General features: G+C 37.0%; 1 protein-coding gene across 1 annotated transcript in view; it reads right to left on the bottom strand.

Moving 5' to 3' along the window:
• The window catches only part of LOC120515506 (cadherin-17-like), an 85966-nt gene that overhangs the window by 22175 nt on the left and 42249 nt on the right, over positions 1-21542 (bottom strand). Inside the window, exons 10-14 of the mRNA XM_039736567.1 lie at positions 20080-20156; positions 17161-17352; positions 16853-16969; positions 13676-13920; positions 9176-9300 (exon numbers count right to left, since the gene is read on the bottom strand). Coding sequence (XP_039592501.1) covers positions 9176-9300; positions 13676-13920; positions 16853-16969; positions 17161-17352; positions 20080-20156 — 756 coding nt within the window. The remainder of the gene's footprint in view (positions 1-9175; positions 9301-13675; positions 13921-16852; positions 16970-17160; positions 17353-20079; positions 20157-21542) is intronic.

The raw sequence follows: 21542 nt of genomic DNA, 5'->3' as shown, positions 1-21542 counted from the left end.
GTGAAACCGATGGTGGGGAGGGTAGATGTAGTCCAGCTTCTTCCCATATTCAAAGATGTGAGTTTATGAGTGGCAGGTTCAATCGTGAGTCCAAACTGGGTCTTTATGAGTATCAATGTGAACATAAGTGGACTCTGCACTGCACAGAGTTGGTCTGTGCATTGTGCCCAGCACCACAAGCTTTCTTAATCACTCCTGCATAAGTCCTATTTGGTCTCTGTCACTCATTTTTTAATTTTTGTTGCACTTTTCTCTCTTCATTCTCAAAATAATTTAGTATTTCATTAATGTCTCCTGTAGCTGTAGAAGTTTTTTCGTTCAGCTTTGGCAGAACACACTTGATCTTGTATATATGATTACTATTTCTTTTTTCTCCATACAGTATTGTATTTTACATTAAACACTTTCCATGCGTTCGCCGAGTTTTGAAGATTGGCATGGATTGTTTTACTGCCTCCTTGGTATTCTATCCCTTCATTTTTAATATCAGATTTCACAAGTTGAAATCAGAAAACATAAGAATCTAATCATTAAGGGAATCTTCTGCATTTTTATATGTGTATTCTACGTTTTTACCATGTTGATCAGAATGAAATCCAGTTTTGTAAGTTACTACTAATCCTGATGTAGCCCATTTGGATTTTAGGTCTGCCACAATTAATTAATCTCTGTCACTTTAACGGACCTCTACTTTACAGACATTCTAGCAAGAGTGTTGATTTCAGAACACTCAAATGACTCTGATTGGTCAGTGGGGCAGCTGATTTGCTGTGATGGGTGGGCTTGTGGGCATGGAACTGATTCCTGAAAACAGAGACAGGAAGAGGGAGAGGAACAAAGAATGGGGGAGTGGGAAAAAAAAGAGAGACAAGAATAGTAGAGCTCCTGAATTCGTGAAAAGCAATACAAGAGTAGGAACAGAAGAGAAAAAAGGAAAGAAAGGCAATTTTAGTAGCCAAACTAGTAAATTTTGGCAGTACAGTATTAAAAGCAGCATCTAAGTTATTTAATAAGTAACTTGTTGACTGTTCACATGAAATACAGTTTATGTTTTTTTATTAAGATGTCAATGAAAAATGTGTGTTTTAATTTACTGTGATTACATTATTTGAAGGGAAGTAAAAGAGGCCATTTTGGGACAGACAGTTTACCTGTTTTTAGAAGAATTCCTGATATAACTCTGCACTGGTGAGGTATGCAGAATTCTTCACTCCATGTGCGAGAGGCACGGCTTGTGAGCGGCTTTGCCTCATTGTTGTTTAAGACAGGCTCGTGTAGATGAGGTGGTTATAATGTGCTTTGACAGAGGTTACCTTTATTCTCTTTATCTAAGCTCAACTGAGTAAAGAGGTCCTTAAATTGTTTTATGGCCACAATGCTCCCAAGCTTTCAATACAGGCCTGAAATGTGTGTGTGGACCAATACACTGTTTGATTATAAATTTCATTCTGGACTGACATACTACGTAAATTGTTGACTTTACAAACATTTCTGATCAATAGGTGTTAAATATATTTACTTGAGTTCTTATATATTGGTACTGCATAATAGTGGTTGCCTATAATGTAAATAAGGGGATTTAGTATGAATATTTTTTAAGTATAAAAAAATTATATCATAGTCAAAAAAATAATATAGTCAACACACACTTTTATTATTATCATTATTGTTATTGTTTTAAAAGATTTTTTTTTTTACTCAGTAAATGTTCTTTCCAATTTAAGTTAATTTGCATCTTCTGTTTTGTTATTAGTATATTAACCAAAAACCAAAAGCTTTTTTTGAAAGCCTAAATGAATGATATTGTATTGTATTGTCTCAAAAGGAAGTTGCCATTTTAGCTGCCAAGGTTTTCCTTAGGCTCAACAGACAGACTAAGATACTTTCTATGGAGTATAAAGAACAAACATCTCTGATCACTGTGCTGATGGCTTGTAATGAGAGCACCACCCATATCAAGAGAATATGGTTACATTTTATTTCCAACATGAAATAATGAAATTTAGGACATTTAGTATAGTAAAAAAGTTTTAAAATAAGAGCAATTAAGTAAATAAAGGTTTTGAATAACTGTTAGTAGTTCCTCACAACTCTCTGTGCCTGGGTTTAAATCCTGACAATTGTCTTTTCAAAACTTTTCATATTTTCCCTGTGCCTGCATGAGTTTTGCTCAGGGGTTGCAGTTTCAATCCAAATTCTCCAGATGTAGGTGTTTAACTTACTGGAATCTTTAAATTAGTCTAGTTTAAAAGTTTCTAAGAGTGGATATGCCTTTTGTTAGGTGGAGACTCATCTTGTTTTTTTCTTTATTGCACCAAATGCTTTTAACATAGGCTTCAGCTTTACCTGACTCTGGAACCAAAATGCAGTTCTGTAAAATGAAGGGATGGGTCCAATTTAATAAGCCATGCTAATGTCAATTTTAAACCACGATTAAGAATTTGAGAGTAGATTGACTGCAAGACAGATTGAAGATAAAAATAAACAGAACATGACTCTTTCAGTAAAATAAGTTTTGGTAATCTTTTATAATGTTTCCCTCAATACCCTGGCTTGAGAAACAGTATGGGGTGACAAATAATCAAAAAACAATATGACTACAATGTTAAGCAATGGAGAAAGTCATGTATTTACATGATTATCCTCTATACAATCGAAACAAAATGATTTTAATGTTCCCTTCATAAAAATGTTAAAAACAAAAGTAACACTCTAAGTCTTGCAGTGGAAAATCTTACTTTTTAAATTCTGCTGAACCTCAGCAAATCTTTGCCAAGAATTTGACCTTTGTAGATAATGTTTGCAAATCTTCATCCAACACTGAATGATTTGTGAGTTTACACCAATCGCTCATTGTAATATTTTGGCATTGGACAATGATGTCTGTCATGTTGCAACTGTTTTCTTTAATTACATCTTAAAGTGTGTTTAGAGCCTTCTGAATAATATTTAAAGAGGTGAAGGAAACTATACTTCAAAGATGTTGTAAATTTAGAAAATTAGTAGCGATCTAAAAAGGAAACTATGCACCTTTTTTTTCTTACATGTAAGGAAACAGATACCGTTTTTAAAAGTTGAAAAGGCAAATAGATGTAATGAGATTAGCATTATCCATCTTTCCATCTTCAAACTTTCATTATCTTATTTGTGGTTACTGAATGCCATAGCATGACCCATCAACTTCAGACTCAAGGCAAGAAGTAACTTTGGATGGGGAGACATTGATCAGCATTATATGATGTTATCTATACTAATAAAAGACAAAGCCCTCACTGACTCACTCACTCACTCATCACTAATTCTCCAACTTCCCGTGTAGGTAGAAGGCTGAAATTTGGAAGGCTCGTTCCTTACAGCTTACTTACAAAAGCTGGGCAGGTTTCATTTTGAAATTCTACCCGTAATGGTCATAACTGGAACCTATTTTTCTCCATATACTGTAATGGACTTTAGCTCGATGGCCGTGGGGGGAGGAGCTGCGTGTCACATCATCATGGCTCCAACGTAATCACGTGAACTGTCTGTGAACGCAGTACGTAGAAAAGAAGGAAGAGCTCCCAATGAGCGCTGAAGAAAAACGCATACAAGCTTATTCATAAGTGCAGCTACTGCAGAAACAAAGCACCCTAAAACCGTAAGTTTAAATTAAGTTTATGGACACGCTCCCGCTGCCGTTTGTCATGCCTTCGTCGAATACTTTATTCGCGAGATACAAGTTTAATGAGAAGACACGAGGTATAAACGAGACTTTGGATCACTTTGTAACGGAGTTAAAATTGCTGTAGCGAGAAACTTTTAAGTTCCAGGTCTGAGCTAACATTAAATAAAGCCATGGACATTGCAACATCACACAAGAGAGCAGCTCACGTGAACTGACTGAATGCAGTACGAGAGATCACTTCCATGCATCAAACCTGTTCAAAAAACGCATTACACAATTGACAAGGTAGGAAAAGAATATGCTTCGAGCTGAGCTCCACAGCTAACGCAGTCTTGCGGAAGCAACTTCGTCATGCTGCCACCAAATACTCACAGAAAAATCCACAAGTTACACACGCTATCTCTAGAGTTTCTCCACACTCAATTTATTCCTCGCATCCCCGTTATACCCTCTGATCTCCCATTTCAATTCAGATGCCTCCAATTTCCAGTAAGGCTCTGCTGCGCAATGACAAGTAATAAGTCTCAGGGACAGACCCTACAAAAGGTTGGCATTGATCTGAGGCAACATTGCTTTTCTTCTGGACATCTATACGTTGCATTCTCAAAAGTAAGCTCAGTGCACAGCTTGGTCATATTACAACTGGAGTGCTGAACTGACAACATGGTATACAAAGAGATCCTTAACAAATAGTTATTGGTATATTTTCCCTCAGTTTAAAAAGGTTTTCTTTTCTTCTTAATAAAAATTTAAAAGCAGTACTTCGTCGCTGCGAAGCGCAGGGATTTTCCTATATATGTAGATATGTATATATATATATATATGTATGTATGTATATATGTATGTGTGTGTGTGTATATATATACAGTATATATATATATATATATATATATATATATATATATATATATATATATATATATATATATATATGTAGATATGTATATACAGGTATATGTGTATATATATATGTGGATATTGTGGTCCCGGGCCGGCTTGTGCCTCCTCCAGACCGCGAGGGGGTGTCCGCCCTGGTTATGTTGGGGGCCTCGGGTGAAGGGCTTGGAAGCCCAGCCCTGTAGGGACCCGTGGCCACCCAGTGCCTGAATATCCCGGGAGCCCAGCACTTCCGCCACACCAGGAAGTGCTGGGGGGAAGACGACAGGGGACACCCGGATGGCTTCCGGGTGCGCAGCCGGCACTTCCGCCACACTGGGGTGTGGCTATGGCCAAATGCCGGGAAGTAGCTGGAGCCCATCTGGGTTCCCATTTAAGGGGCCGCCTCCCTCCAGTCATCGGCAGAAGTCAGGTGGAAGAGGACGGAGCTAGAGGGAGGACTAGAGGCGGCCAGGAGAAAGGCACTGGAACTGTGTGGCCTGGACATTGGGGGAATCGGTGCTGGAGGTACTGGGGTTTGTGAGTGCACAAAAACTTGTAAATATTTAGAAATAAACGTGTGTTGGGTGGAGTATGATGTCCGCCTGTCTGTGTCCGGGCCAGCGTACACAATATGTATATATATATATATATATGTGTGTGTATATATGTAGATCTGTATATATATGTATATATATGTGTATGTGTGTATATATATGTATATTTATCTGTATGTATGTATGTGTATATGTATTTATGTATATGTGTGTGTGTATGTATGTGTGTATATGTATGTGTATATATATGTTGATATGCTGGGGCGTGGCCAAGAGGGGAATGGCGGGAACCACCTGGAGCTCGTCCAGGAGTATATATAAGGGGCCGTCTCCCTTCATTCAAGGCTGGAGTCAGGTGGAAGCAGGACAAGGCACGAGAACGGTGTGTAGGCGGCCCAAAGAAAGGCATTGTGAAGCCAGGACTGAGTATTGGGGTGTGTGCACTTATTTGAACTGGGTCTGAGTGACCAAAATATTGTAAATATTTGTATAATAAACATGTGGTGGTTGAAGAACAACATGTCCGCCTGTCTGTGTCCGGGTCAAGTCTACATCAGGCGTAGCTGACAGGATGCTCCGCCTGTTTCAAGGCGGGAACCTGAATCAAAAAGTTTTGTTATATGTATATATACTAGCCAAATACCCGCGCTTTGCAGCGGAGAAGTAGTGTGTTAAAGAAGTTATGAAAAAGAAAAGGAAACATTTTAAAAATTACGTAAGATGATTGTTAATGTAATTTTTTTGTCACTGATATGAGTGTTGCTGTCATATATATAGACACAAACACACACACACACATATATATATACATATATATGCATATATATATATACACACATATACATATATATACAGACACACATTTACATACACTTATATCTATCTATCTATCTATCTATCTATCTATCTATCGATCTATCTATCTATCTATATATATATATCTATATCTGTATCTGCATACTTGGAAAAACAATCAGCACTGTCCTCAGTGGGCATGGGACTCTGCCAGGGCTGTATTTGATCTCCAGTCATGTTTAAGGTTTTCATGGACAGGATTTCAAGGTGCAGTCAGTGAAGTAAGGGGGTCCAGTTTGGTAGCCTTATAATTGTGTCACTGCTTGGCTTCATCTGTCTGTGAACTCCAGTTTGACAGTTTGGGACCAAGGGTGGAGCAGCAGGGATGAGAATTAGCACCTGCAAATCTGAAGCCATGGTCCTCAGTGGGAAAAAGTTGGAGTTTCATCTCCGAGTAGAAATTGAGTTACTCCTTCAAGTGGAGGAGTTTAAGTACCTTGGGGTTTTGTTCTTGAGTGAGAGGAGAAGGGATGGTGAGGTCAACAAACATATTGGGATTGTGAGTGCAGTTATGTGGTTGCTATACTTATCCCTGATGTCATTATTAAAGGTTTGATGGAAAACAATACCAAAGTCACACTTTTTCAAGTATTCAGGTATGTACAGTAAGTAAATTTAGATTTCTAACAGTGGTTTCTAACAGACACTCATATCAGTATGCAAAACATTGTAAAGGCTTTGCACTTTAAGACACAGAGCCAGCATAGACTGATTCATTTATGATGCTTTAGTGCAAACACGAGCCACACCAAAATATACTGGACTGGAACAATAAAGTCAATTTAACATTTGCCACACTGAGAGTACAAGCAGAATTCCCAATAAGGCAAGGTTATTTTTTTTTGCATGATTTTGACTGCACCTAAAGCCCTGCTTTTCTTTCTGAAGTTGTTAACTATGTAGTAGAGTGAAAGCTACAGAATCTAATTACTGATATTCTCTACTGCAAGGACATGGGAACAGAACATATAATGAAACACTAAAATGAGTTAACTAAATCAATATGCTGATGCTGATATGGGGTGTCACGACAAGTAATGATGATGAGTGTGACAGCGATTACAGATACATTGATACTGGCAGTGTCTAGGTTGGGAACAGCTAGTTATGTCTAGCTCCTAGTTCAAATTTTTTTTTTATTGTTTCTTCTGGATCATACAGCATGAAGTAAACTGTCTTGTTAGTCTCTTAGGTCATTGCATTTGTTTATTGATGTTCAATAAATAGGCCTGTTAGTTGGGATGGACCTATGGCAGTGCTAGTGAGAAGAGATTTCAATTCCCTGCCATCAGCAGGAGTGTTAGGGTGTCAATGAGTGGAGGACTTGATCAGCAAAAACTTTAAAGGAAAGCAGTAATCATCAGGAAGGCATTAGGGAGAATCTGCAGCAGTTTTTCCACACACAGTGTACTGTGTAAGTGCATAGGTGTCATGAAAGCGGCTGTTCTGCATGATGGCAGTCAGGAGTATAAGTTGTTTTTTTTTTTTTTGTTTTTTTTTTTGTTCTTTATTTCGCCTTATACAATTTCTTGTATTAGGAATTTGTTAGTTTTCACATACCCCTTGGGGTCAGAGCGCAGGGTCAGCCATTGTACAGCTTCCCTGAAGTAATTACAGGTTAAGGGTCTTGCTCAAGGGCCCAGCAGAGTAGGATCTCTTTTGGCAGTGACAGGGATTCGAACCGGCAACCTTCTGGATACCAGCACAGATCCTTAGCCTCAGAGCCTCCACTCTGTCCCTGGTTTGGTTTGTTTTGCAGAGAAAATGAACATACATGGTATTTTTCCCCTTCTTAAGATACACATATCCTATGTGGAATCATTCCCCATAGGTAATTTAATGTATATTGTATAGTACCAGAATATGACTTCAGTATTCAGTCAATACTGGAGAACTAACAGGACACCTTGACTACCACGGACTGTTTCGCACATAGAACTAAATAACAAGTATGATTCACAACCTTGTAAGTTGACTTATATAAGGTTGATTGCCAGTTATTATTATGTGTAAGCTATGAAAGAGTTCTCATAGCACCTTCACATGTGAGTTTACAAAGCAATAGAGTTCTAAACAGGCCAAAGCATTGACTACAAACCTCAATAATATAAAAGAAAACAAAAAGAAGCAGTGGTTGCCATTGAATGATATGACCAGTAATAGGTACTTTACAAGACAGCTGCTAAATGCCACAAATGTATCGGCAGTCATTTTGCAGAACCTATTAAATATGACGACTGCTCCGCTTGAATGCTTAAGAGCCATTTTATTGGACCTAATGATGATGATATCCCCACATACACTCTGCTAAACTAATTTGAGAGTGATTTCATGAACACCAGAATGAACTCAAACACCTTCCATGTGCCTTTAGAGAAAGTACTAAGGCACAGAGTGCAAAGGACATTGTGAAGGACAGCCGGATCCCATGCCCGGCAGGGACGCCCCTGCTGCTTACTGTATGTTCCAGGGGAGCCACAATGGGCACTCCAGTACCTCCCCCGGGACGCTTGGTGGCAGCCTTCATGGCTGACGGTGATTCCCCAACCACCCGCAGGGCTCCATGGGAGATGGAGTCCTCCACAGCCTGGTTGGGAGCTCGGATGGCCACTAGGGGGAGCTGCATGGACTCAGCAGCCTGGCTGGACGAACCTTCAGCCCCACCTGGAGGTGCAATTAGAACCAGGTGGTCAAGCACCTGGAACACTTACGGGTGGGTTATAAAAAGGGCCAGCCACCACCACTCAAAGAGCCAGGGTCGGGAGGAGGAGGACTACGCTTGTGGAGGAGTGGTGGTAGAGGAAGAAGAGTGTGTTGTGATTTAGTGTTTGTGCTTTGGGACTGTGTTTGGGCTGTGTGGCACGGTAAAGATGTGTCCCACAGCTGAAGAAAAATAAAAGTATTTGTACGTTTTATATGTGCCTCCGTGTCTTTCTGTGTCGGGTCAGGCGCCTATATAGCGCCTTTGTTACAACATCTTCACATCCTTCATATTACAAATAATTGAAGGCATTTATTCTTCCTGAAGAATGGTGCAATATTCCACCACACACAATTTTATGGCAGCATTCCAAAAGCACTGAAGTTGTTCCGAAGGCAAAGAGTGGCCCTAATCCTTATAGGTCCTTGATATGAAAATATTGTTAGATGTTTCCATTATTCTGTCCATCCCCGGTATTTTTTTATTCTTTCTCATCTCATTTGCTTAATATTAAGAACAGTTTACCTGTAGCCAAGACATGGATTGTGTAGAGGCTTGTCACTTCTCTGTCCAGATATGCCTGAGTGGTGATTTCTCCGGTGTTAGGATCAATAGTTAGCCAATCAAACTTGTCATCTTCTAGTCTGTATCTTAATATTGAAGTAAAGAGAACAAGAAGTGGTTTTCAAGAGGTCAGTGTAACCACATGAATCACATCCTGTCAGTATAAATATATAATAAACTTCTACTAATAAAGCCAATAAACCTTTCAGTAGGAACCTTGGCACATGGAAAAAATATGTACATGTGATGCTAGGAATTCTCAATAAACTATAACAAAGGTGGCATTGTTATGATGTGGAAGTTCTTTCCAAACAAAATCTACAGGGCTGGGGAGCAGGCCATGCTCTTCACTGGTGCACACAGCAGAGACACACTTAATTCAGTCATTTTCCAGGGGATACCTTCAGGCCTCAGGGGAAGCAGGCCCTCAAAATAGAACTTTAGACCACAAAGTTATAATTCCCAAAAATACGTAACTGTCCGTAACAGTGAAAGGGTAATTTATATAAGGGGAAGACTAAAAAACTTAATAAAGTAAAAAATGTATTTTCTCAAAAGCTCAAAAAACAAAGAACTGCTCCATAGAGTGCAAAAGGCATAAAGGATATGCCCAAAATGGCAATACGAAAAGTGTTTCAATGCAGAAATCCAAAGCAAAAGGGTCAAAATCCAGAGAATCACTATTAAATATCACAAAACACAAGATAACTTAACAGAGTCAATAAATACAAATGTACCACACTTGAACAGTGGGTCTCCTCAGCCTTTATAGGGCTGAAGGTGGTTCAAAGATAAAGAGAGACAAGCAGCCCCGCCTCTTGGGGAACTAGCCACAAAGCACAAGAGACCCAGCAATGCATGTAGCCATACATGGAAACAGAATTGCGTAATTCAATATAAAACATAAAAATATATAAAAATGTATGAAAATACCTAAAAGAAAAAAGACATAAAGAAGCATAGACAGAAAAACAAAACAAGATGGTCAATAAATAACAGGCATGACTAACCTATTTGGGGCAAAAGCACACTCTGACAAACACATGCAGGAAAAAAGATGCACAACTATACATTCACATTTAAGGTATCACCTTGCCTTTTCTGCCCCATATTCACCATTCAGGATGTCAGAATGCATGCAAAACTGTCTTTCCAGCAGCACAGCTAGTGGGTGGCTTTTCCCATGTCGGTCACCATGAAGATAAATACAGGAATTCAATTTAGTTGACACTCACAAAAATGAGAAAAAGGCATGCCTGCACTTTAAAGGGCTATTAGCTTTTAAGGTTTGTGCCTTGTGATTATGCCCTTACTTGTGAAAAGCTTGAAAATGTTTCCCCTCTAGAGCTTTGGATCCATCCATATCAAGATACAGTGTAAACCTGGCTTAACTGCCACCTTTAACAGTTAATATTAAAATATGAACAGGTGCCGCTTTTAGTTAATCGTGCAAGGAATAGCATATAATGTTAAACTGTAGAGTATAATTTACCTTTTATTTCCCAGTTTTGTGTTTTTTCCTCTGTTTATGTATAATGATTTTACTTGTATTATACAGTATATTTTGTTTTGACAGTTTTATTTTGCCATATTTTCTTTTTTCATTTGTGTTATTTCTATAAAAAATATCTTTGCAGTACAAAAAAAAACTATTTTTCAGTGGTAAATTCACACAAAATTGAAATTATGTAGGTTTACATTTATAGGGTTACTATTGTCACAGTGAAATCCTTACTTGCATAATATGTAGCCAGTACATTTAATGGAGAAATTATTTCCAATAGGGGGTTACCTTACCTTACTGTAAATGTTTAATCCTTATTTAGCACATTTGTTTTTGCATTCACTTTTCTCCACAATCTTTTGTCTCACCTATACTTGTCAGTGCATCCTATAATTACAATTCTCAGGAGCAAACGGTCACCACAAAATATCCAAATACACTGATAATATGATAAAGAGTATTAGAGTTCTACTGTATAATGTATAAGACAAAGAAAAGTATAAGTGAACAGAAGGAGCATAACACACTGACTTATACCAGGCCAAGTTAAAACTGTCAATTAACTTTTCCTACACAGGTCTGTGACACAGGATAATGCTAAGGAATTGAGGTAAACCCTACATAGACACATGTCATTGGGCCCAAGCATGATTTGATCTTTTGCTCTGCACAACTGAGGCTGTGTCATCCTCAGTGTACATCTGCTAAAGGAAAAAGAAGTGAAGAATAATTAGTTCTACCTTATAAAAAGCTAAACAGTTAGGCATACAACGTTTAGGCTATTGAAATAAAATCAACATATAAGTTGGCCATTGATACTGCATATGTAATGAGTTACTTCATTAGCAGTACACAGAATATTGTTTATACAGGAATAAAAATGAGCTTATTACATCCAAAACCTGGACCACTTTTCAGTGAGTTACGGAAACACTGTCTTTTATTATGTAAAAGCAATATAGTTACTAATAGTAGGGAAGCTGAAATAGGCTCAAGATTTAAAACATGGCCAACATACTCTTGATAGAGCTGATGCCGAGGTTGTTTAATATTTTCTTTATTGTTTTAGTTTGCCATTAGTATGTCTTTTCCATTTTTGTTCTCTGCAGTGTCCATCGTGGCACTCGGCAAGTTTTGGAATTGATATTTCACCATATAGGACCTGTTTTCAGAAGTCTTCTGTCTAAATGAAATTGTTGCTTCATTGATTACGTGCCAAATAATTATTGTAAGAGAGGTGGAATTTGGACTTAAAGCCACACTAATACATATACATTTGTGTATTTATACTATATTTGTGTTACTATAAACAGCATCTAACTCATAAATGTAAATGAGCTTAATAAGAATACCTTGAATTTTTAAAAAAATTAACCAGATATTTTTGTATGTTAATGTGTTATATTTACTATGAAATGGTTTATGTACTACTGTATGTCAGGAAACTAGTTTATTTAATGTTCTCATTCATCCCTGACTTCATCTTGAATTTTAATTGATAAAAAATCGAGAGTGTTCCCCTCAACTTTGTTGTATACTGAGATAGAGGAAAAGGTCATCAGAACAACTTGCAGTTGTGCAATACAGGGGGTCTTCAGGTTAAGACACAGTTCCGTTCTGATGTAACCCGAATTTTGGTGTAAGTCGAAACGCACCCTAGCCTAAGCTACTTACCTATACTAACACATTTGCAAAATCATAATCTATAACATAAAAACACAACTAAGCCACAGAAAAAGGAAAATACATAAATATACTGTACTGTAGTAACAGAAAAAATGAGTGTAAAAAAAATCCTTACCTTTATTCCTTCTCTCGTCTCAATTCTTTTAAGTTTTTATGGGAGTGAGCGTTGTAAACTCGAAACGTCGTATGTCGAGACATTGTAACCCGAGGACCCCCTGTATTCCTCAAATATCAAATGTCTTTGTTTTTCATCATAACTAATTGATAATACGGATACACAATAATTTATCTCTATCTATAATCAAACTTTATAATAAAATTATATTTTTGCACTTATGGAGGTTGAAAACTGTGGTGGAATTTTTTCATGATTACATATGCATTACCTAGATTATGTGCTATGTAAAAATATTCAGCTAAAAACATAGAAAAGGTGTTACCATTATATAATATTTGTTGCAATAAATTGCTATAGGTAAAACTGAATTTTACCATATTTAATTGTGATAATGATGGTGGAAATAAAAAATAAATCATAAAATTAAATGTATTACCTGGAACACGACGGGGATGTAGCTGCTTATTGTTCCCATTACATATTTATATTTACATGGCATGTTCAATGTTTTCACGTTATTGTTAAACTGATGATGTATAAATTAAAATGCAATTAATAATAGTTATTGAAAGAATATGCATTATATTAAATACAGTTTCTAATATCATGTATTTTCACATACAAAAAATTTGGATGGTTTTTAAAATAAAATACTACTTCCGGCTGAGTCATTTTTCTCAAATTTCTTATCTGTTTGCTTTTTATCATTATAAATATTTATACAAAATTTGATTAATCTTTCTGTAATTATAACCATAGTTTACTTGAAAATTTGTGAATGTATTCCTTTAAAGTAATATTTCCGGTTGTCGATAAGTGGCCCAAAAGATGATAGGATTTCTTATTTTTGATATAAAACAGGTGTACAAAATCTCATTGACCTACAGTAAGTCAAAGCATTTTCAAGTTATCGTGTTTACACACAGACAAACAGACAGACATAATTTAAAAAAATGGTATTTTCGGACTCAGGAAGGTCTAAAACATCAAGATTCATCAAAATCTTCATGAAAAAGAGGTTGACTTTTTCACAGTTCCTATACTTACTTTATACTATGTATATGATAAAGTAAAAATGGTTATAGTTGAGCTATTATTGTTGATAAGACAAAAATCACTTTTATTATGTTAAGACTCAGTTCTTTATTCTTACCTCACAAGGGAACCTTCAGGATCAATGGCATGGACACGGAGAATAACACTCCCTACTGTAATGTTCTCCAAGACCGCCTTGTGATAAAATGAGCTATCAAACTCTGGAGCTTCATTGACATTATTAACACCAATGGCAAGATACGTTGAAGAGCTTGAGTTATAATTAATTCCAAAAACCAGTGGTTCAGGATTTCTGGCATCAATCCTTAAATGGTAAAGGGACACCTTCTCAAAGTTAAGGTGCTAAGAAAAAAGAAAAAGTAAAGAAATGTGAGTTAGTTTCTCTTTTTGTATAATTTTTTGGGAAAGTGATAAATTTATAAATTTTGCATTATATTGTCATGTGAGCAAGAAACATAAACATAATGTGCTAAAAATGCCATTATTTATTCATTTTTGCATACAACTCTAGTTTCCTTATTCATAGTTTTCTTTTTATGCAATCAGTTTCCTCTTGGCGACTGTATAGGTATACAAATAAGCCATTTTAATGTTCAAAACTCGCAATATATAAAATAAGAAAACTTCTATATATTGATTTCAGTTTCTGTATTTTTACTAACTTGTATTTTATATCTTTAAGATCATTCTTATAGAATCTTAAAAAGACTGTTACCGTAATTTATTAGACCTGGGGTAATTAGGATTGGAATGGACAGACAGCTACAGAAAGGCAAATACTGATTGGTTAATCATTGTTAATTCAACATGAAGTTAGGCCTTTAACTTTGGGTGCATGCTAAGCAGATCAGAAGAAAGGAAGGCAGGCAGAGCAGAACAGTACAGAGAAAAGCAAGGATAACTGAGAAGACAAAGAAATTGACAAGGACCTTTGCAGACTGAGCACCAACTCTGCACCCAGACTTTAAAGACTCATCTTCCATCACCTTAATTTTCTGTATGAGTGAATTGTTAAGAGCATCTGTTGTGGGTGTTTGTCCTTTTCCCACAAGGGTTAGCAGCTGAGTAGAGATGTCTTTCACTCAAAGCAGCATGGTGACCGGGCACCTGCTTTAGTGATTGGCACAGGTTTATCTCAGGTCTGAAGACAACCATTTGGCCTGCTTGTGAGTCTCTTTGCTTGAGACAGCTGTCCACATGCGGGTAAAGCTGTACATATGGGGCACTATAAAGCAGATACCAAATGCTCACATAACCAATATACTTAGCTGTAACTGTATCATAGGTGAACCAAAATAACAAACACAGGAATCTGTATAATAATATATTCAAGGTATAATGATAAGAGCACCTGGTGTGTTTAATTACCATATTCCTACAAGGGTTAGCAACTAAGGAAAAGACGTTTTCCAATAGAAACAGCGCGGTGAGCAGGCAGCTTCGTTGGTGATTGGCACAGGTGTAGCTCAACTGTTTGGTCTGCTTATGCTAAGTTAGTAAGTCTCTTGGTTTAAAGCAGCTGTCTATGTCCAGATAAGACTGTATACAGGGGTTGTATAAGCAGCTATATTAAGGTAACATTTCACAATTATAAAGTTATTTATCTCTGTATCTAATTACAATGCAATTGCTGAGGGGTTAGACAGACAGGGAACAACATATATGACATGGAGTAAGCAGCATAAATTGATGTTCCATGCTGGCATTTGATAAAACCAGTTTGATCATGTATTACTATTTGAATCAGGCAGTGGTATATATTTTAAATAATCAGTGCGGTCTTTATCCTATTTCAGAAGAAGAATAATTAGAGTCATATTTATTGAAGGGTTCAATCTGAATGTAGAGTTAATCATCTTGAACATTTGGCAGATAGGGGCTGGCAATTGCTTCCAGAAAGCTGACAAGAGTTTGGGGACAAATATTCTGGACCAGGAGATCCCATAGGACTCATAAAGGCCTCCTCCTCCAACAGCTTTGAGATGGGAAAATCCTTCATAAATGAGTGGATATTTGTGGTAACAGATGGAGGAAGAAAGCAGTTTAGAATTTATTAGAGTGGGAGATCAATATGTAACTGAGTCCTGAAAAGTAATGACAAAAATTAATATTCCCTGGTTGGTGGATAATAAGGCAAGAAGAATCCTTTAAGCTCAAATTGCTCATAAAAGTACATAGACAGTGAGTCGATGTAGTGGCACAGCAGCCCTGGAGTGGAGAGGATTTTCCCAGCAATGGGTTTGTGAATTAATTGACATTAATGCCAGTGACAGCTTGGGTCCTTGATATTTGAGAATTTCACCGGTATAAACTTTGGGAAAAAAGAACTGCTATATTGTGTTGGGACATATACAGAAATAAAGGCAATTTTGCTGAAGCCAACATTGGAAAAAAAGATAACAAAGCCTGCACTTGGAGCCAAACCTTGAGTCATAAACCCTCAGATGGACAGCACACCAGACAAGAGTGGCAGCATTATGTTTTGGAGCTTAGTCTTAGGATACAATCAAGAAATTGTAGCATTTAGAGGCAATGTGATGTACATCACATTTTAGTAAGTGTGTTTATTAAAGAGATGCAAGACAAGACATATTGTTCTTCCCAAAAGGCATGCTTCCAGTGAGCATGTGTCTGTGAGATTGAAAGCTATAAGGATAAAGGTTTATCATATAATCCAGGTGAAAAAGCAAACCAAAGGCTGTTTCAGTGCACCCCACATTATGTCTTTGGACTGTATTAAAGTATGCAAGTGATTAGGAACAGTTGTACTCAATCAGTTTCAATCTATTAATACTATTGAGGGCTGCAGGGAGAATCTTGAGCCAGGCTGACAAGGTCACCTTCAATTCTCAGCAAAATAAAACAACACACCCATTGGGAAACTACGTGTATATCAGAGAAATATAATGCCCCTCTGTGTCCTGGGTCTGCCCTGGGTCTCTGAGTTGGTCATGCCTTGTAGTCCTTTAGGGAACGTACCTTGGGGCATCTTAACTACTTACCTAAACCACCTCAATTGTCTCCTCTTAATTAAGCAAAGCAGGATTTGTACTCTGGAAACATTTCATATTGAATAGCTCTTCCTCCTGTCACAGTGAACAAGTCTAGTAATGCTGTGTAGGAACTTCATTTCATTCTTGATCTAATTTTTTCAGTTACTGCCCAGGGGTCATGACTATTTTGTCAGGAGTTAAATGTTCTCCTGACAGAGTTACCCTTGGCATATTGGTCGAAGTGAAAGGGCCAGACCCAAACAAAGCCCAAAAGAAACAACCTTGCTCAGCACAGAGTCCAACTCTTGAAGCCAGGTCTGGTAGTGGTTTTCTTGCAAGCATCTACTGGCTAGAAGATCAACATAGTCTAGCCACAGACAGTTTGAAAATGCTCCACGCTAAAAGATAAAGATGAGAATCTGGTGTGGCAGATCCAGACATGCTATACCTCGCCAATTGGAAAAATTATACTAAAGTGTGTAAAAAAAAAACTTCAGATGTAAATAATTCTATTTTATTTGTTTTATGTAATTGAGCATTTCAAACAAAAAATACTGACATATTAAGAAGTAAAGGGGAATTGCTGCACCTTGTTTATCTTCACATATCCTTCATTAGTTTCTTCATCTGTGTCAACAATAAACATTCCAGCGGGGTCTCCCTCAGCAACTTTATATATGATTTTCCAGCTACCTGTTCCTGGATCATCTGCATCAGTGGCGCAAATTTTATACACGAGGGTTCCAATTGCTGCATCTTCTGATATATTAAGTGGAGGGTACTGGAAAATAAATATGAAAAATGAAAATGTTGTTAAGTACAGTCATTTTTCAAGATTTGCTCAAATTACCTTTTACATTCACTGGCTCATATGACATGTTTGTGAGGGACAGTTGTATGTTACTGTGCTGATTGTGCACTTGCTGGCCTAATTCTTTGGCTAGAAAGAACTGCAGCTACACCAGAAAGTAGATAACACCCTTTTCCAGCTTGCTTCAAGTACTTTAATAGATATGTGTATATATAAGTGCATGTGTGATATTTTGTCAGTAACGCACAACACACAGTTACAAAAGGTAGCAGCAAAGTATAACTTCAAAAAACACAAACAAGCAGGCAGAGACTGTGAGCATGTTACAATTCAGGAACAAAACGGCGTGCATGTGCAATAGTCTTGTGGGGCGTCTCTTGCCTAGGTTCAGCATAAAGCAGGGAATTTTGCACAGTGTTTACTATATAATAAATTTGTCACAGTTTATTTATGTTTAAGTACACATTAATCTAATAATCAAACAAATCTTTTCTAAGGCATATAATGAAGCTGAAAAGCCATCATTTTGAGAAGAGAACTCATTTCAGCCTTCATTAATTTTAGTAATTTCAGAAGATTTATTTTTTTCTACGTCAAATTGGGCAGATGCTCTCATTTTATTCATTTGGCAATTATTCCTTAAAATCCTTAACTGTAATTTATTGACTTATACAACATATAGACACATGCTCATACCACACAACTATACAGTATTACTAACGTACTTGGATCTCACTAGGTCTGCATGACTAAACAATGTGGATATGTTAAAACAACTTACCATTTATTAGTCTGCATCATTTAAAAATATCTGGAACATATGGAAATTCTGGAGTTTAAATCAGGGTTATCTTCAGAAATCCAGAAAGGTAAGCACTACCAACTCGAACCAGGAGAGGGTGCCAACATTAATGCATCTCTCCTGTCTGTCCACAGTCCAAAAGCTTCAAGACTGAAAGAACCGTGACATAACTTCTGCCTCAATCTCCCATCCCTTCCAGGCAGACAATAAAAGGGGACCACAGCTGTTGGAAGTCAGGCTTCATTTGGATCAGGAGACCAATTACACCACTAGGTGTTCTCTTTATCATCTTGTTCTGACAACATTGTTGAATTTTGAACTCTCGTGTGCCTTTTCATTTACAGTACTTAAGTTTAATTTTGACAGTTTTAGGTTAGGTTGCCATCAGACACCCCAGCACTCTTCTGTTGAACCCATGTTTTCTTGTTACAGTGTATATTAGACATCAATGGAGTGTAAGCCAATTATTTAAATTCTTAATTTTCTTGCAAACAACATTAACTAAGGCAGGCACATGAAAGCATTGCTCGAAATTATTATTTGTTGTTGTTTTGAACCATTAATCTTTTGATATATTGTTAATATCTGTCCAGGCAAGTATTGAAAACTTGCTTATTTATTTATCAGTCAGTCAGTCATTTTCCAACCCGCTATACCCTAACACAGGGTCACGAGGATCTGCTGGAGCCAATCCCAGCCAGCACAGGGCGCAAGGCAGGATCAAACCCCGGGCAGGGCGCCTGCCCACCACAGGGCACACACCAAGCACACACCAGGGGCAATTTAGGATCGCCAATGCACCCTACCTGTATATCTTTGGACAGTGGGAGGAAACCAGAACACCCGGAGGAAACCCACGCAGACACGGAGAGATCATGCAAACTCCACGCAGGGAGGACCCGGGAAGCGAACCTAGGCCTCCTTACTGCGAGGCATTATTTATTTGGTTATTTATTTTTAAGTAGCAATTTACACAATTTATCACATGGTGAATCAACATTTTTAAATACAAATATAGTAGCACTATTTCCTAAATTCTAACAAGACCTTAATTAATAATGAAATCTTGTTTACTCCATACATCATTATTTATAATTTATTTATCTGGCTAACACCTTTTTCCAAGGTGACGTATAACATTTATGATACAACTAGTTACATTTTTTTTGGTTTTCCAATTGGCGCACAGGTGGGTAAAGTGACTTCCTTAGGGACACACAGTTTCAGTAATAGGATTTGAACCCACAAACTTGGGGTTTGAAGTCCAAAGCCTTAACCACTATACCACATTGCCTGCATTCTTATTATTATTCCATTCAATTATTATATTACACTATGTAATGAAATGTCCATGGAAGCAAAGGGTAGCCCAACTGATACAAACAAAAAATAGCCCGAATTAAAGAAACAGCTTAAATACTTGAAAGGCATGGAAGGTTTATTAGTGGTGAGGGCATACATGTATGTCAGAACCACAATAAAAAGGGCAAGGCTCTCCAGAATTAAGTTTATGCAAGAAAATTATAGGGTAGAGTATAAGGCAATTGTAAGACCTATTTCATGAAAGGGTGTGGAAGCAGACCTTGGGATGGGGCATCTAGAGGAGCAGGAACCACAAATGAACCTCTTTTTTAGATCCCACAACATGGTTAATATCAGGTAAGCAATCCCAAAATTACCTCAATCATTACTAGTGAATAAACCACACAGGCATAATCAAGTTACGCGATGAGCATAAGGCATGAAACATCAAAGTTATGAAGTATACCTTGGAATAAAGAAGTCAATGTTAAGATACTGAATAAAATGTACCCAACATAACTTAATTCAACAGTCAATTCATGTGTTTTATGACATATTTATTCATTATATTTTATAATAAATGGGTAAATTACCTGCAGTTTGTCAAATACAGGAATCTTGTTGTTTATATCAATGACTTTGATGGTAACGCTGCAATTAGTGCTGAATCCTGAAATAAAACATTTTAAACCAACTTTTAATCTATTTTTCATTTTTATATGAAACACAAAAGTGAACAAGAGAACTTTGAACACCTGAATGACTGCTTTCTATCCAGCAAGTCAGTGGAAAATATTTCTCCATTTAAGAAACCAACTGTACTTAAAGGAGTTTTTCCAGAAATATTATACCTATAATATGTTATTCCTATTTGATAGTATCTTTTTAAAAATATTTCTTGTCCTAAACTCACCTTCTTTTTTTTCCTAGTAAGGATTATTTATAGTTTCAGTCTGTTTAATTAATTTAAGCGGCAGTCATATCTTCCAAGAATATGGGGAACAGGTGCATATATATTGAGTAAAAGGCAGGAATGAATCCAGGACACTTTTTTTGTGGTAACTGTTTCATTCAATACCTCTTAAGTGTGTAGATGTTTTGTCTGAAGGTAAAAAGCCTTAAGCCAACGTGAATTATTGGTGTTGAACTTATTTCGAGGTGTATTTATTTCTTTGTCATCGGATTATATCTGTCTGCAACACAGATAATTTTTATTCATCCACAAAAAAAAAAACATTTCCTCCTTCATTAAGGTAAATCATCATTCCAACAAGAGAGAAAGAGTAATCTACAAACAGTAAGTACTAAATTAGCACTATAATTGGAGTAGTGACTAAGTAAAATAATAAATAAATTATTAAATAAAATAATGGTAAGTCATAAGAAGAAGAAATAATAATTTAAGTGCTAAGATTGAGAATACTGGATATAGCCTAAAGTCTAACTGATGAATGTGGTCAAATACAGGTTAAAAAACAACAGTAAGTGATAGAGCAGTCATTCAATTAAAAACAATGAAGTAGAATGAACAATCTGAGAATCAAGCTACTCAAACAAATGCAGATTACAATATATCTATTTAACCTTGAAGATATTAATGTAAATAAAATGTTACCATCCCAAAAGATGAGCATATAAGGCTTTTGTGAGCGAATGTGGATAGGTGTGTGCGAGTGTACCAAGCACTAGACTGGTAGCATGACCAAGTTTCCTTCTTACCTTGCACTCTGTTTTACTAGGACACCCCATACAAGCCCAGAACTGGTAAATCAGTGTTTCTCAAACTTTGTGGTGCTGCAACCCACTTTTTCCTATTTAAATGTCGTCGCAAACCACAGAGTAAGGGGGGTCTCTAGTGAATGGAACTCAATATGGAGCTCAATCGTCGCACCGTCTCAGAATTGAGCATGATCATTGGAGTGACCCACTAGCATTATAAACAATAGCAACTCCCGATCCAGTGGCTGAGAAACACTGTCAGGTAAATGATTCTGATACATAGACAATTTCAGTTAGTTTAAGAGACTTTCAATTGGCTTTTGTTCTGAGCAGTAAT

Source organism: Polypterus senegalus, chromosome 15, assembly GCF_016835505.1.
Source record: "Polypterus senegalus isolate Bchr_013 chromosome 15, ASM1683550v1, whole genome shotgun sequence".
Lineage (NCBI taxonomy): Eukaryota > Metazoa > Chordata > Cladistia > Polypteriformes > Polypteridae > Polypterus > Polypterus senegalus.
Note: the sequence above shows the minus strand (reverse complement) of the source record. Positions and strands in the feature narration are given on the sequence as shown.